General features: G+C 37.8%; 1 protein-coding gene across 1 annotated transcript in view; it reads right to left on the bottom strand.

Annotated features, from left to right (window-relative positions):
- DTWD2 (DTW motif tRNA-uridine aminocarboxypropyltransferase 2) overlaps positions 1-17,044 on the bottom strand; it is a 128,691-nt gene that overhangs the window by 9,217 nt on the left and 102,430 nt on the right. Inside the window, exon 5 of the mRNA XM_020979017.2 lies at positions 8,760-8,888. Within this exon, the coding sequence (XP_020834676.1) occupies positions 8,760-8,888 (129 nt within the window). The remainder of the gene's footprint in view (positions 1-8,759; positions 8,889-17,044) is intronic.

The raw sequence follows: 17,044 nt of genomic DNA, 5'->3' as shown, positions 1-17,044 counted from the left end.
CACTAGCAGTTAGAGGAGGAAGGAATCAGGAAAGGCTTGATGCAAGTCTTGCTTAAGCATCTTAAAAGAAAAGCAGTATGCTGTAAGGCAGAAATAAGGAGGGAGTACATTCCAGGCAAATGGGAGGATCAGTGCAAAAGCATGAAGACAAGACACGGAGTGTCACGTAGGAGGTACAGAGAAGGACAATTTGGCTGGATCACAGAGGGAAGGAGGATCAGTAAACAAGCTAGAAAGATAGGTTGGAAGCAAGTAATGTAAGATTTTAAAAACTAAAAACAAGGGTTTATATTTTCTCCTAGAGGCAATAAAAAGCCAGTGGAGTTAGCTGAGTCACATGCTTATATCTGACCTTGAGGAAAATTACTTTGGCAGCAATGTGAAGGGTGACTACAGCAGGGAGAGACTTGAGAGGCAGGGAGATCAATTAGGTGACTATTGTCATAATTTAGGTAAGAGTGGGTAAAGATTTGAGCTAAGGTGGTAACTGTATAAGTAGAGAGAAAAGGCCAGATTTGAGGTAGAAACAGTAAGATTTGGCAATTCTTTGGCTTTGTGGAGTAAGGAAGAGTGAAAGGACCAGAATAATGCCTTAATTATAAACCTCGGAGACAAGAAGGATGATACAGCCTTCTACAGAAATATGGAAGTAGGCAATTGATGATATGGTAATTAATTTCAGGAAAGAGATTGCAGCTGGATATATAGATCCAGGAGTCATCTACATGGTTTAACTCATGGAAGCAGAAGAGGTTACCATAGGATTACAGATAGAAAAAAGAAGACGGTCCAAAATGGAACCTTGAGGAGCATCTGCAGATATGGGGTGTGGTTTGAATGATGAGCCAACAGAGCTGACTGAGAAGTCATACAGGTAGGAGGCAAAGTGAGAGAGAATTGTGTCACAAAAACCTAGAGAAGAGGGAATTTCCAGGAAGAAAGGGTGGTTAACAAAGGTCAACAAAGTCAAATGCAGGAGACAGCTCAAGAAGGATCAGGATTGAGAAAAGACCTTCAGATTTGGCAATTAAGAGAACATTTGTAACTTTGGACACAGAAGATCTGAGAGCCCACAGGACAAAGACTGCCTCTGTACTTTTCCTTAGCCACTCATTTGTACAGACCAACAGAAGAACATATCAAATTTAACATCAAAGGTGTGCTAGAGCCAGCTCTACCAGCCAATTGCAAAATTTTCACGGTTAGTATTTACACCTGAGAAACTGGCAATTCCTACAAATCAGAGCTTGATTTATTGTTCTGTTAATTCTCTAGACTTAAGAATGTATTAATAATGCAGATTAAAATTAAAAGTGTGTGCATACTTTTTTCCCCCCAGAGAGCATAGTCGTTAAATATTTACCAGCACATCCCTGTATTGCTCTATAAACATTGCTTCAGCTCAGCAGGAAAGAGTGCAGTAGAAGGTTCAGGGAATTAAGTCATCGCTGGGCTAGAGGTCTGCAAAGTAGAGGCTAATAACTCAGCTAATAATAATTAACAGACATTTATATAGTGCTTTAAGGTTTGCAAGATGCTTTACATCTATTACCTCATTTGAGCCTCACAACACCCTCGTATATGTGTGTGTGTGTATGTGTGTGTGAGTGTGTGTGTGTATACATATATATATATGAATTGTATAAAAAATATATATATATATGTATATATATATATATATGTATATATATATATATAACCTATGGCAACATAAAAAATAAATATATCAATTATAAAATTCTCTGGCTTTTAAACACTTCTCTAGAACAAAGGACAAACAATAAACAACAACAACAACAATAAAGGCTTCTCTAGTTTGTTGTTTGTTTGTTTTTTTATACCTTAATTCTTTCTGCATACTTTAAGATCCAGTGGCACTGGTCTCTTTGCTATTTATCACACAAGACACTCCTGACTGGGAATTTTCCCTGGTTGTTCTCCACGCCTGATGTGCTTTCCCTCCTTGTCTACACCTCCTAGTTTCCCTGGCTTCCTTTAAGAATCAGCTAATATCCCTGCTGCTAGATGGCTCAGTGGATAGAACTTTGGGCCTGGAGTCTGGAAGACCTGGCCTCAGAAACATGCTAGCTTTGCAACCCTGAGCAAGTCATTCTGTTTGCCTTAATTCACTGGAGAAGAAAATGCAAACCACTCAGAATCTTTGCAAAGAAAACCCCATGGACAGTACAGTCCCATGGGGTCATGAATAGTCAGATACAACTGAACAACAAATAAGATTTCACCTTCTCTAAGAAGCCTTTCCCAGTTCCCCTTAATGCTACTACTTCCAATTTATTTGAATATTGCCTTCCCCATTAGGTGGTGAATTCCTTTAAGTCAGGGACTATTTTGAAGGGTGGCTTTTTTGAGCCTTTCTTTGTATTCCTAGCACTTAGCACAGTACCGGTCTCCAGGGTAGACATTTAATAAATTCTTGTTAGTTTATTGACTTGACCTGAAACACAACACAAAAACCAGAGAACCCTGAACTCTAAAGTCATTTGATGGACATTGTATGGTTATGGCCTAGTCTACAGAAAGGAAGATTTGGAAAATATAATGGATCATCAATATAAGTTAAGGTGAGGTCCCCTATTACTGAAGGGACCCAGCCCTCAACCAGGAAACACCGAAAAAAGGAAAGGCAAACTTCTGATTTCCTACCTCCTGCCCCATAGCTGAGTGCCTAAAGGAGGAGATCTAGGGAGACTTCTACCAGTTTTAGTTGAAGAGTCTTTGTCCCAGCAGAACTGCAGAAAAGATTGAAGCTGGAGGTAGTAGAGATGTCTATCACAGATCAAGCCCCAGGGGTTGAGTGAACTGACCTATTCAGCAGAGATGCTGCATGTGCCCTGTGAGGAGAGGCCTCCCTGAGTCCCGCCCTGTGCAACACCCCAGCAGTGAACTTCACCTGGACTCTACAAAGAATGAAAGAGCCTTGAGGCCTTACAGTCTGCGGTGATGAGTTGTCCTTGGCAACATGTGCTTCTCTACTATTATACTTTATGCTTATGTTCACTTTCCCCTTGGACATAGTCTATATATGTGGGAGAGTATGCCCATGTTTGGGGGATAAATGCTTCGTAACTATCATTCCTGCTATGCCATTGAGTCTACTGGCATAATTATTTGCATTCTTTCCCTGGCAGGACTTCATGAATTATAGTTTCAGAAGGGTAATTCCACAGGGTTACCACTAGGGCCTAAGGAAACAGTCACTCTTTTTAAAAGCTCAACCTGCAGACATAAGTTCTAATTAGGGGAGTAACCCAGAAAGGAAGTTACATTGAAAGGTGGAGACAAATTATATAAATCCTAGATCCCAGGTAGCAGCCAACTTCTGAGGACGCAACCTGTGTCTTCAAGTTGTTATTGTTGTTCCTCCTTCATTTTTGAAGAGGACCAATAACATCATGGGGTAATGAATGCTGTGTTGACTTGTGTATGAATTGGATTTAAGTGAACATGGTCATCAGTCTCATTCTGTCTTCCAGAGTCATGGAATCCAGTGCAAGACAAAAGTCAAGACAGCTAGTGACTGGGATGCAGTAACTTAGTGTCTTCTCTAAGCTCTACAGAACCTGTTTCAGCTGCCTTCCTGGCCATTGGAACAAATTTTTCTCATCCATCCATTCCGTTGGGGAAGTCTTCATATGCTTGGGGCAGATATCCCTCTAACTCACCAAAAGATTTGAGGCCTATAAGTTATCCTCAACCTGGCTTAACCCATCCGCCAAGATGGTTTTACCAGAGTGTGGCCACTGGGCATGCTACAGCTTCTAGGAGCCACAGGTGAGAATTGGGTAGCAGGCAGACACCAAACGTAGATGAGCAGCTCTGAAAGGGCTAGGCAAGCTCCCACACCAGAGGTGCTAGTCCTCCCTGAACACCCTATACACTCCCATACAAGTTGGATAAGCGCCAAAAGAGGAGTGCTACAAATCAAAATGATGATGCTTCCTTCAATAATATATGGATATAGTGCTATATTATTCAAATTACCAAAGGGATAGTAAATTGCTAGTCAAAATAATAACATAAACCATTTGGAGAAGCACAAGTTCTAAAATCTCAAGTGAAACGAGGGAAAAAAGAAAGAAAGGGAATTAGAACTTAGAGATCTCAAATTATAGTACAAAGTATTAATTATCAAGACAATTTGTTACTAGTCAAAAATTTTTTAAAGTAGATAAATAGAACATATTAGACAAGGAAGAATTAGTCCCTATATGCCACCCTCTCCTCGATTCTTCTCAAATCTTCTGTATTCACTTTCCTCCTTTTGACAATCTTGATCTCAGAGGTGACAGTTCAACATTATCCTTTACTCTTAAATATCTTGACCCCCTTATCCTACTATCAGTCCGTCACAGCTTGCCAAACCCCAACCATAGACTAGCTGAGTCATCTGTCTTTGCTGCTCTTACTCACATGCTGCTGAACATCCCTCGTGAAAGTCATCTCATATCTCTTTTCTCTTTCACAGAAAAAACTTCCAAAATGGGTCATCTCCATCTCCATTTTCTTATTGTCCTCTCACTTTTCAATGCTTTGCAATCTGGCTTCTCAGTTTACCATTCAAAAGAAAGTACTCTTCCCAAGGTTACCAATAATCTTTGGTTTTCCTTTGGTTTTTTTTCTTTTAAATTGGAGGCATGGTGGGGTAGGAAGGAGAGAAAATAAATGTTTCTTAAGTGAAAAAAATGTTTTAAGAAAAAAAATTAATTCAATGGCCTTTTCTCAGGCTTCATTCTACTCAGTCTCTCATCATTTGGATTTGTGACATTGTTCTCCACTAGTTTTTCTATTTGACTGCTCATTTATACTTTCCTTTGCTAGTTCAGCATCTAAGTTCTGATCCTAATGTGTTCCATGTCTTCTTCTCTACTCTACCTATATTCGCTTCCTTGGTGATCACAGCAGCTCCAATAGGTTTAATTACCATCTCTATGAGGATAATGGTTAAATATTTCCAGTCCAAACTCTCTCCTTAACTTCAATCTCACATTACCATCTGCTCGTTGTTAATTTCCACTTAGATATGCTATAGGCAACTTGAAGTCAACATCTCCAAGATGAATCTCATCACATCGTTTCCTTTAACCCTAACCTGCCACCAAGAACATTCCCAGTCACCCTGGTTACAAACCCAGGGCCACCTTTAACTCTTTTCTCACCCCCTATCCAATCAACTGCCAAGTTTTGTCTTTCTACTTTCCTAATGCTTCTGAATTATCCCATTCTTTTCATTCATACTATGTCTACCTTTCAATCAACACACATTTATGAAGTTCCCATTATGTGTCATTGTCATCAGCAAACCATAATCAACGCTAGCTATTACTATTGTCATTGGTCACCTAAGTGGTTCCTTTGACTCTAGAGTCACTCTTCCATGATTTATCTTCCATACAGCAGCCAAACTGGTACTCTTAAAACACTGATCTGACCACTGAGCAAATATAATGAAAGTTCTAATGAATCTGGAAAAAAAAAAAGGAATATCATTAGCTGATTTGGCAACTACTGTGCACGCTGGACTGCCCAGAATACATACTAAAATCTTAAGATGTGCATACAGTCATGCTTGTCAGAAATGTTTTCTTTTTTTTTGTTTTTAGGCAATTGGGGTTAAGTGACTTGCCCAGGGTCACACAGCTAGTATGTGTCAAGTGTCTGGTCTGAGGCCGGATTTGAACTCAGGTCCTCCTGACTTCATGGCCAGTGCTCTATCCACTGCGCCACCTAGCTGCCCCTTGTCAGCAACTTTTTGAGAAGCAAGAGTGCATACTAGCTCCAATTTTATTTACTATGCTTTATTCAACTACACTCAAGGAATCAACAGTGAATTGGAGGCTGGTACTTTTCAGATATCAGAGAAACCTCCATTTAAACAGGCTATAAAAACTGAAGAACATCCTTGAGATACTCATTTAAGATGCACTTTAAGCTCATAATTGTTTCCGAAAGAGCTAAACAAGATTATGGATTGCTTTCTAGAATGACATGACTGATGCTGTATTGCATGTGAAAAACCTCAACTAGAAACTGTCATTCTGTTCATTCAGTACAGATCCTCGTGATACCTCACATCATTCATCAGATTCTTCAAAGTTGGGAGAATATTTAAATTTCTAGGCGAGATGGTATCAGTCTTCTGCTTTCACAAATATTGTTGCCCAAGAAACACAAACCAGAAACGGGAAACGATGTTATGTGAAGCTGTGCATGTTTTGTTTTGGTTGTTGTTTCTCTTTTTTCTTAAAGGCGAGTATTTGGGTAATGGCAGCAAGAAGATGAACACTGTTGCCAGAAGCTCAAGTCCCAGTCTCAAACTAGCTCTGCCTGCAGCCTGCACTTCACATCTGAGAGAGCAAAGCTTCTCTGCGCCTGCTAGAAAGTGTTCAATCACACCAGCGGTGTAAAGCTTGCTCTCCTAGGTGAAAGGAGAGGAAAAAGAGAAAGTAAGGGAGATGAGTGTGGAAAACAGCAAGAGAGCCTATTAGAATATATGATCCTGGAGAATATATGATCCATCTTGAAGGTGAGGGAATGAGTATTTATATTAGCACCTGCTACGTCCTGGACATGCTAAATACTTTAAAAACATTTCCTCATCTGATCCTTACAACAACCCTGTGAGGCAGGTGCTATTATTAGAACATCCATTTAGAGTTGAGGAAGATGGGGCAGAGGTGAGGTGAGCTGCTCAGGTCACACAGTGCCTGAGGCTAGATATGAACCCAGGGGATCCCAAGGCTGGGTTTTACCCACTGTGCCCCCTAGCTGTCCCTAGGCCACTACACTGGCAAGGTCATGAAGGACCACCGCCACTGACACAACTGTATTTTGTTTCTGACAATGTCACTGGGTAGTATCCACTTTCTTCACTAGTGATTCATATAGCAAAGCCTCTCAGCCTCTGTCATTTCTATGATATTGCACAGATGACAAAACTAAGTCTAATAGAAAGGGCATGTTTTGTTTCCTTTTTTGTTTATCATCACTGGCAGAGTGCTGTAAAGTGAGCAAAATTCAATGATAGTTTTACCATTGAGTAATTATTGCTAGCTGTACCAGGCATCGTACCACAGAAAAGAGGACAGAAATGAAAATGTGCTGATAAAACTGAGAAACAAAATAAAGGCAATCTGAATTTATTATTGTATAATGTATTTTGAACAAATTACTTCTCAATCAATTTATACTTCTGACAAATGATGTTAAAGCTTTTATTAAATTACCAGACTTATATCCTTCAAATAGAATATTGTAATATACATGGCTAATATGGCCCATAAAAATATAATGAGTTAACACTAGATGCATCTAAATTGTAAAAAATATAGCAATAATGATCACATCACTAAGTGCTAAAATCTTCATTCTATGTCAAAGTAGAGAAAAAGCCATCTTTTATAATGAACTTTAAAGGATTCAGTTTTCTCTCTTTTCTACATTTTAAGTATCCTTATGCTTCCTTTGTCTTCTTGAAATATATTTACAATAAGTTTTAGGGATCAAAAAAGATTGTGCTTGGGGCAGCTAGGTGGCCCATGAATAGAGCACCAGCCCTGAAGTTAGGAGGACCTGATTTCAAACCCAGCCTCAGACCAAACACTTGATACTTACTAGCTGTGTGACCCTGGGCAAGTCACTTAACCTCAACTGCCTAAAAATAAAAAAATAAAAAAAAGATTGTGCTAATATAAATAGTTTTTTAAAAATTAAATGTGAAAATTCAAAGCTTAAAAATGTGCATTATATTTAGGCCTCAAAAAAAAAAACAGTGGAACATTATTTGGGGCTTGTAAATATTATCTAGATAATAATCAAAATTCATGGATGTAGCAAAATTAAAAAGATGATTACATATTTTAATCTTGGCATGTTTTCCAAGCACTTCTCTTGGTCACTATTAACTACAAAGTCTCTATCAATCTTTCTTTTCTATACTCTAAAAAATATGAATAAGATACATGGACAACCTATAAAGTGCTCAAATAAAAATCAGATCAAAATGAAATACATTTGTTGTAGAATGTCTTAATTCTTAAAAGAGAATGACAGAAAACAGACTCAAGCAAACCTGAAAAATATCAACAAGCAGAAGAAAAATCTTCATAAAAGGCTCAATGTAATATTTTGCTATTTGAGTACATTTTAGTATACTATAAGAACTATTTGCATAGCTTAGTGTAAAGTAATTAAAATACATGGAAAAGCATTAGCAATTACAGTACTATCTATACTTCTACTCTATATCAAAAGGTATATAGTAGGGCAGCTAGGTGCGTTGGCGCAGTAGATAGAGTACTGGCCCTGGATTCAGGAGGACCTCAGTTCAAATCCAGCCTCAGACACATAACACTTATTAGTTCTGTGACCCTGGGTGAGTCACTTAACCCCACTGCCTAGCCAAAAAAAAAAAGATATATAGCAGAAAGTCTAGAATGAATCAAAGATATGGGTTCAAGTCCTAGCCTTTGCTTTTTACTAGCTGTAGTAACTGGGCAAATCACTCAAACTCTCTGAGCCTTAGTTTAATTGTATGCAAAATGAAATAATCCTATTTGCATTTCTACCTCACAGGTTGTTGGAGTGAATGTTTTTATAAACTGTGAGGAACAATAAATGTGTTATTTTATCTATCTCACATTATAAGTGCAATGGATTCTTTTTACATTTTCACAAAAATAATTACATTTTCTCAGTCAAATGCCCATTCTTTAATCTAAGCATAATTTTCTCCAAGGTACCTCTTGAATGTGATCATTTTTCTCCAAGATGGCAAGTGCAACAGCTGCACATTCTAGTGTAGAAAGGCACCTATTGGTTGGTTGTGTCCGAATCACATATTGACTAGAAACACTGGTTTTCAATTGCACCTGCAAGCAAAAAATAAAGGAATTTAATTTTAAAACCACATACTTTCAAAACACTCATTTTTGTGTGTTATTCACCATCCCACTAATACATATATTTACCCTGACAACATACTGTTCTAGTATAAAACATGAGAGTTTTCATAACCTTAGTTACATCATAATACCAAAAATACTACTTTGTGTTAAAATAGTATATTTCCAATATACAGATAATGTTGAATACTTCGAAATACCAGTTACTGCAACACTCTTATGAAATACATATCATCCAACTCTGTTAAATTTAAGCTATCTATATCTAAAATACAGATCATGGAAGTTTTGTTTGATTCAATTCAATACACAGGTATAAATCTATGATGATTTCTTAATACAAGACATTGTGTTGAACACTGGGGACAGAAAGATGAAAAAGCCATTATCCTTGATCTCAAGGTAACTGTATTTGGAGGAAACAAGGTAGGGATGCAAATAATTCTAACACAAATTACAAAGTAAAAAGTTTAGGAAGGGTGCCATCAGACAAAGTGCCATAGGGTGTGGGGGGAGTAGGGTTAGAATAGAAAGGAATCAGAAAAATTAGAGATAGCAGTATCTATCTTAGACTTTAAAAGGAAAAACCTTCGGAAAAGTTGGAGGCAATATAGCAAATAGCTCTTTTGACAGAAATGAAGAAATTATGGCCTGGAGTTTTATGAGAATAGACTGAAATGTTAAGGTGAAGTAGATTGTAGCATGTCTTAAGTTCCAGGATAAGGAATTTGGGCTTCATTTGCTGGAGAAAGGAAGGGAAAAAGAAAGGGAAAGGGAAAAAGAAAGGGAAAGGGAAAAAGAAAGGGAAAGGGAAAAAGAAAGGGAAAAGGGAAGGGAAAGGAAGGGAAGGGAAGGGAAGGGAAGGGAAGGGAAGGGAAGGGAAGGAAGGGAAGGGAAGGAAGGGAAGGAAGGGAAGGGAAGGGAAGGAAGGAAGGGAAGGAAGAAGGGAAGGGAAGGGAAGGAAGAAGGGAAGGGAAGGGAAGGGAAGGGAAGGGAAGGGAAGGGAAGGAAGGGAAGGGAAGGAAGGGAAGGGAAGGGAAGGGAAGGGAAGAGGAAAGGAAAGGAAAGGAAAGGAAAGGAAAGGAAAGGAAAGGAAAGGAAAGGAAAGGAAAGGAAAGGAAAGGAAAGGAAAGGAAAGGAAAGGAAAGGAAAGGTGGGAGGGAGGAAGGAAAGAAGGAAGTAAAGGTGAAAAGAGAGGGCAGAAATTTTATTAAGCTGTATGTGCTGGCCACTGTTACCTGAGAGTGCTACAAATACAAAAATGAGACAATCCCTACCCTCAAGGAGCTTGGATTCTAAATGAAGAAACAACACATTTAGGGGAGTGGTGGCCAGAGAAGACAGATCTAAGGGATGGTGAACTGATTCATTCAACTGCCACACCCTTTCCAGGAACCAGGTAGTATAGTAGTGCTGTTTCATGACTGAGCCCAGAGTAAGGCAGTGTGTGGGAGTTGGTGGTGGTGGTCCTGTTGGGGTGCTTGGGTGCTTACGCTTGGGTGCTAATGTTTGGGTGCTTGTACTTGGACCCCAATTCCTCTCTAGCCTCAGAAACACTGTCCCTGACAGTTTCTCCCCAGCCCAAGGACCCTGTACTTAGCAATTACTCATGAGTAGGCCCCAGTAAGACCCTTATCTCTTTCCCTGGTGCAGTTCCAAACAGCACCTGAAGGATTTAGTATTTTGAACTGGCTTTGCACTGGGTCATAAGGACATTTTTACCCACTGGACTATCTCCTACCACCCTACCTCATTATCTACATCCTGGGCTCCTCATTAACTGTTTTCTAGACTTAAGACAGAAGTATACTCCCTACATCTATCTTGACAAACAAGACATTGATTGGTGGAAGACTGGGCAACTCTCAGTTACCCCTGAACTCTAGTTGACTTAGTGATGTAGCAGGCCTAAAACCACACCTCCATGTGGTCACCTTTGTGGGCTTTTCCCAGTGAACTCTGGGTAAAATGCCTGCGCAGTAGATACAACAAGTGCGTGTTTCTTTAAGAACTGACTACTCCTTAACCACTCTCTAATCCCACCCTGAATCACCTAGTTAGCATATTTGACACGTCTTATCATATTTTATGCTATATAAACTTTAGCTATACTGTTTTAAGATTGCAGTTTCCTTAAGAATTCTTGCCCACTGAAAAGCGTAACAATAAATTTTTTGCAACTTGGTTTAAGATTGCTTGAGTTTGTGAATTCATTCCAGACAGCCCATTTTGTACTTTGGTTTTTTTGAGGGGTCCCAACCTCTCAAAACCCTCATCAGTCCTTTCATTTTTAAAGAGGACCAGCGACATGGCATGTTAAATTGGATTAAATGAGGAACAGTTGTGCAAAATCAGCCTTACTCTCTCTTCCAGAGTCATCAAAATCCAGTGGCAATACAAAAGTCAGGATGACTGGCAATGGGTGATAGCCCAAGGTGTTGTGGATGACCTTGGCTTCTTTGATGTCTGACCAAGCACTAAATGATCCACAGCACCTTCTTTAGCTGCCTTCATAGTGAATGGAACAAATTGTTCTCATCCACCTATTCCATCAAAGAAGTCTTCACATGCTTGGGGTAGACACCCCCATAACTCACTGACAGGTCTGAGGCTTCTCAGTAACCCTCAACCTGGTTTAGCACCTCTGCTGAGATGGTTTAATTGGATTTGACTGCTGCACATGCTACAGCTTCTTGGAGCCAAAAGTGAGTGTTGGGTGACAGGTGGATGTCAAGGGTGGAAAAGCAGCCCTGAAAAGGGCTTGGCAAGCCCTCACACAAGAAGTGCTCATCCTCTCTGTAGCCCCACCCCCCACCCCAAGTGTGTGGGAGTAAGCAGGAGGCAGCAGAATAAATGGCAGGATGGCTCATGGGTTTGTGCTCACTCACCAATCTGGCTCAGGACAGAAGTTCCAAAGCTGACTGAATTAACTCTTCCAAGGACAAGGGGACTTTTTTCTAATGGTTTGGTATACTCTGGAGGTGATATCTTAATTTGGGAGAAGCAGGTCAGCAGCTGAGTGGATGGCAAGATAGCCATGGTTGAAAGCTAGATGGAATATGAAGCATGGCCTTTTCTGCTGCTCTGAGGCTTGCTGGGTATACTAAGCTATTTGTATTTATATTCACTCAACATTCAAGAAAGCATATGGTGAGAGACTAACGAAATTATCCAGAAGGGTATTAATGAAAGATATGAGAATCAGATCTTTGACAAATGAGAGTAATCTCTTTCCAAATGTATCGTAGCACTATGCTTTTCCTTTGCACTCATCTCAGAGTCTATTGAGTTATACTTCCTAAAGTACATACTTTTCTTCATGTCAAATTACAAATTCCTTGAAAGAAAGTTTTATACTTTACATATAAAGAGACACATGATGTTACAGGCTTATTTCTTCACTATTCCTTCTATTTGCATTCTCTTTTCACCCTAGCCTCTTCGTGTATTTTTAGTTTCCACACATACAAAAAAAAAAGTAGACTATATAATTTCTAAATTCTCTTTCATCTATAATATTCTGTGATATACAATTTATTTTTAGTCCTGTCTTCCTAACTAGACCATAATAACATTATTTCTATAGTTCTTTAAGGTTTACAAAGCACTTTTTTCTGCCTATGAGGAAGGTAGTATAAGAACTATTTACTCCATTATAGAGATGAGAAATCTGTGCTTCAGAGAGGGTTTGATTTATCTATTGGTTACCCAGATAATCTGAGAAGCATCCAAAGAAGGTTGCAGGTGATGGTGAAAGACCTTGAAAGTATGCCATATGAAGAGTGGCTAAAGGAATTAGAAACATTTGTACTAGAGAAGACTTAAGGAGAAACGATAATTTTTTTCCTTTGGCGAGGCAATTGGGGTTAAGTGACTTGCCTAGGTTTACAGAGCTAGTAAGTGTCAAGTGTCTAATCTTAGACCAGATTTGAACTCAGGTCCCTCTGACTCCAGGGCCAGTGCTCTATCCACTGTGCTACCTAGCTGCCCAGAAAATGAAAATTTTCAAGTATTTGAAAAAGTGTTGCGTGGAAGAGAGATTATCAAAGAATCAACAAGCATTTGTTAAATGTCTGCCTTAGTAATTGTGACAGGCATTGTATTACGCACTGGTCTTACATAGACAAAAGCAAATAATTTTGCCTTTAAGGAGCTTACATTTTAATAGGAGAGACAATGTGTACATATACAGGGCTAAGAGTAGATGGGTTGGGACTTCATTGGACTTCTCCATCATGCCTTCCTTTTCCAGGATTCTCATCATTGGGAAATTCATTATTCTGCAAGATTGAATCTGCTTCATAATCACTTTCATTAGTATCCTCTTCCCCTTTATTTCAACTCTTTGGCTGGAGGGCAGAGTCATCTCTTCATTTTCTACCAAGCTAAGTCACCCTCCTGCATTCCTCTGACCTTGGCCATCATGTCCACCTTACATACTTTTCAGCTTCTTATTTGCATATTGTCATCTCCCACTAAATTGTAAGCTCCTTGAGGGAAGTCCTGTATCCCCAGGACTTATCACAGTACCTGGCATATAGTAGGCACTTAAAAAAATTGCTGACTGATATGAATGTAACATAATATTATTACATCATAAGAAATGGCAGTTGAGCACAGAAAAAGGAGAGCCTTGGCAAATAGGATAACCAGATAAGAAGAAAAGAAAAAAAGAATGGATAAAGATATAGAGATTTTGAGGTATAGAAGACTGGAGGGTGGTTCGCTCTCTTCAAATGTATAGGATCAAATAAAAGTTAAGGGCAAAGACATTTCTTGTGAGTTAAAGTGGTTGGGGCTTAAAGGGAATGGGAAAGTTTTACATGGCTATTTTAGGGGAAAATGATAAAAAAAAAGTTGACTAGAGATGAATAAAAGGATTTTCATTTGGCAAAATTCCAGTTGTGGTCAGAGTCAATTTAAATCTTTCTCAAGATCAAGTAGTGATGGGGAAGGAGGAGCTAAAAGGGGTGAATGAGTAGGGCAGAGGGGTTTAAGCCCAGTATTTTAAAAACTGAATTACTCTGCCTTCCTTCTCAAACCAGCAATCAGAGAAAATATATATTTAACATTTTAAATAAAGGATAACCACAGTTGTACTTTTTTTAATGTCATACAGATTAAAGATACAATGTATTGATAATCCTATAAACAAAATGTTGAGTGTGTCCTGAAGTTTATCTAATATATTAAAAAATAAGCTATGTACATTTTGTTAATATAAACAGTTTATACATTCTTCTAATTGAGTTTCTATATAGCTACTGCTTTCACTGATCTGTTTCTGCTATGAATGTGGAGATTATAGGCAAAAACAACACTGATAATTGAACAATACTGAAAGAATGCTCCCCATGAACCTGTAAGATGGAGTTAGGTTCCTTCCAATGTAAGAAGCTAAAAAATTTCATAATTTAGCTTAGGCATTTAACTGTTTACAAAATCAGAGCCATTGCTCTGAAGGGATGAGTTAATAATCCAGAGCACAAGATATCTACCAGACAAATATTTAGGAGTAGTGTCTAAAGTTCCTGAAGTAGGAGAAAATATAAAGCAACCTCAGTTTTTAAAAAATTAAAGTTAATTCTCATACTTCTCACAGAAAAGCCAGTCAATTTTAATTAAGAAAAAGAGCAGATTTTTAAAGTACCAATCACCAGTTGCCATTATAGTGATCAATTTACTCTATCCCAATGACATCTTCAGTACCTCATTCAGCACTCAGATTTCATCCTGATGGTTACTTCTTCAGTTCATACAGATTTCAATTTCTCTATGCCTTGATAGATGTTCTTAAATTGCTATCCAAAAACAATTTATCATCTAGGCAAACTTCTGATGACAGATGTCTTCAGATTTAATTAAACTATTTCTAGGATGACCTATATTTTAATCTCTGGGATCCATTAGAATAGTATAATATTAAAATGCTAATAATGAAGTACATGGTTAGAAGGTAAACATTCACTAACTTTTTTAAGGAGAATGAGAAGGGGAAGGAGTTGTTCTTTAATTTATCTCTGATTTTGAGTTTAAGAAAGCTCATCTGAGATGAATCAAGATTTTCTTTCCTTCTAAGATTTGAAATTATTTTTCATTTACATTAGATAATGAAACATTTACAATGAATAGGATTAGGCTCTGGAATAAATATATCATATTATTTCTTCTAAGCATACTTAGCTTTGGTAAATTCTTATTATTAAAATTAGTTTGTATATCAACTGATATAGGTAAGAAAATAGTCCAGAAGTATGAAAGGTAAAAGGAGAAAATCACCCAGTGGATTTAAATTGCTAAAGATAATCTAAAAAGTAGTTAATCCACAAGCCATTCATTAAGAGGCAACTAGATCTCTCATGGCTCTGAAAGTTAATGGTGGAATCCCCATAGCATTTCTGCATGCTTAGAGGCATATTCAATTCCATCTTTAACTATCATTTCTATTCCTTCACTGGGGAATTTATATTAGTGCTCTGATGAAAAAAAGGAAAAAAATGCACATGAAACAAGTAAAGTTTATATATTAAAATCAATTTGGCTATTTATTAGAATGATTCTATTTACTAGTTGACTTTCATTTCTCATTTTTAGCTTACAGCAGACTCCACTTCCAGTATTTTGCTATTACACCACAGCTCTTCCTTGGGTTTTAAGGAAATTCAAGTAGGAAAAAAGCATGACATTAAAAGTGATTATGCTAGTTTCACATACCATTCGAGAAGGGTACAAGAATATGGGTCTAAAGATGATTCCAGGAATAAGAAGTCAGCATTCAAATACGTGCATGAAGTGGGGATCTAATTTACATGGAGAAGGGAAGAATACACTGAAAATTTAAGTCATATTATTCACATGTTCAGTAATCTAAGTGTGAGACTCTCCGTTTTTTCTGCTCTGCTTCTTTACTCTTTCAACCATCCACAGATGATTTAAAGAGAAGTGCAAGAGAAGTGGCTGAGGCTGTACTCCTCTGGACTTCACTACCATGTCACAAGAACTTCATCATTCTATAAGTTCACTCGTACCCTGGCATTCCTACTTCATCAGTACCCTCTGCCCCTAGGTCCCCTCCCACTAATTGGAGAAGATGGAGATAGAGAACTCCTCCAAGAACTTCTATTTAAGGAAGGCATCTAATCCAGCTATCTCTTCACTGTTAGATTTTATCTTTAGTCTATTTTTTCTCCCTCCATATTTTCTGAGGAATAGGAATTCAATTCTATTCAACTTATATCTATTAAGGGCTTGCTACGTAGAAGGCATTGTGTTAGAGATACCTCCTAGGTCCACTAACATTCCATTGAGCTAGGAGAAACAATTTATGGTTCACACACCTCTCCAAAGCACCCAGCCCCACCAGAAAGCCACCAAACCAACAGGAATGACTAGCCAACTTTCCAATCCATGATCTCAGTTAGAAAATAGAATGCAACAGTATGTTATTTACAAGAAATACACATGAAACATAAGGATTTACACAGTTAAAAATAAAGGACTAAAGAAGAATTTATTATACTGCAAGTGAATTCAGCAAAGTTGAGATAACAATGATGATTTCAGAAAAGCAAACAGCAAAAATAGACATGGTTAAAAGAGATCACCAAAGTAACTACATTATGCTTAAAAGTACCACTGATAAGGAAATAATTTCAATACTTAATATATATGCATTAAATGGCAGAGCATCTAAGTACTTAAAGGAAAAGCTAACTAAATTATAGGAAGAAATTGATAGCAAAACTATACAGGAACCTTAACATGCCTCTTTCAGACCTAGAAAAATCTAATAAGATAATAAATAAGAAAAAGTTAAGAATATGAAGAAAATTGTAGAAAAGTTAGATACAATAGATTTCTTGTGATTATAAAAAAGGAATTTAAGGAATACACACATACATATATATATGTATTCTCAGATGGGTATGACACCTTTACAAAAATAGATGATGTGCTAAAGCATAAAAACCTTAAAAACAAATGTAAAAAACTATAAATATTAAATAATTTTTATTGACAAAAAACTAATAAAATTATAATCAATAAAAGGATCTGCAACAGCCAGTAAGGAGTATGCAAACCTTGTAGCAAATATGTCAGAGAATATGAGAGGAATAAACAAC

This window comes from Phascolarctos cinereus, unplaced genomic scaffold (assembly GCF_003287225.1).
Source record: "Phascolarctos cinereus isolate Bilbo 61053 unplaced genomic scaffold, phaCin_HiC Scaffold_4;HRSCAF=312, whole genome shotgun sequence".
Lineage (NCBI taxonomy): Eukaryota > Metazoa > Chordata > Mammalia > Diprotodontia > Phascolarctidae > Phascolarctos > Phascolarctos cinereus.
This window is presented reverse-complemented; position numbering and strand designations above follow the sequence as displayed.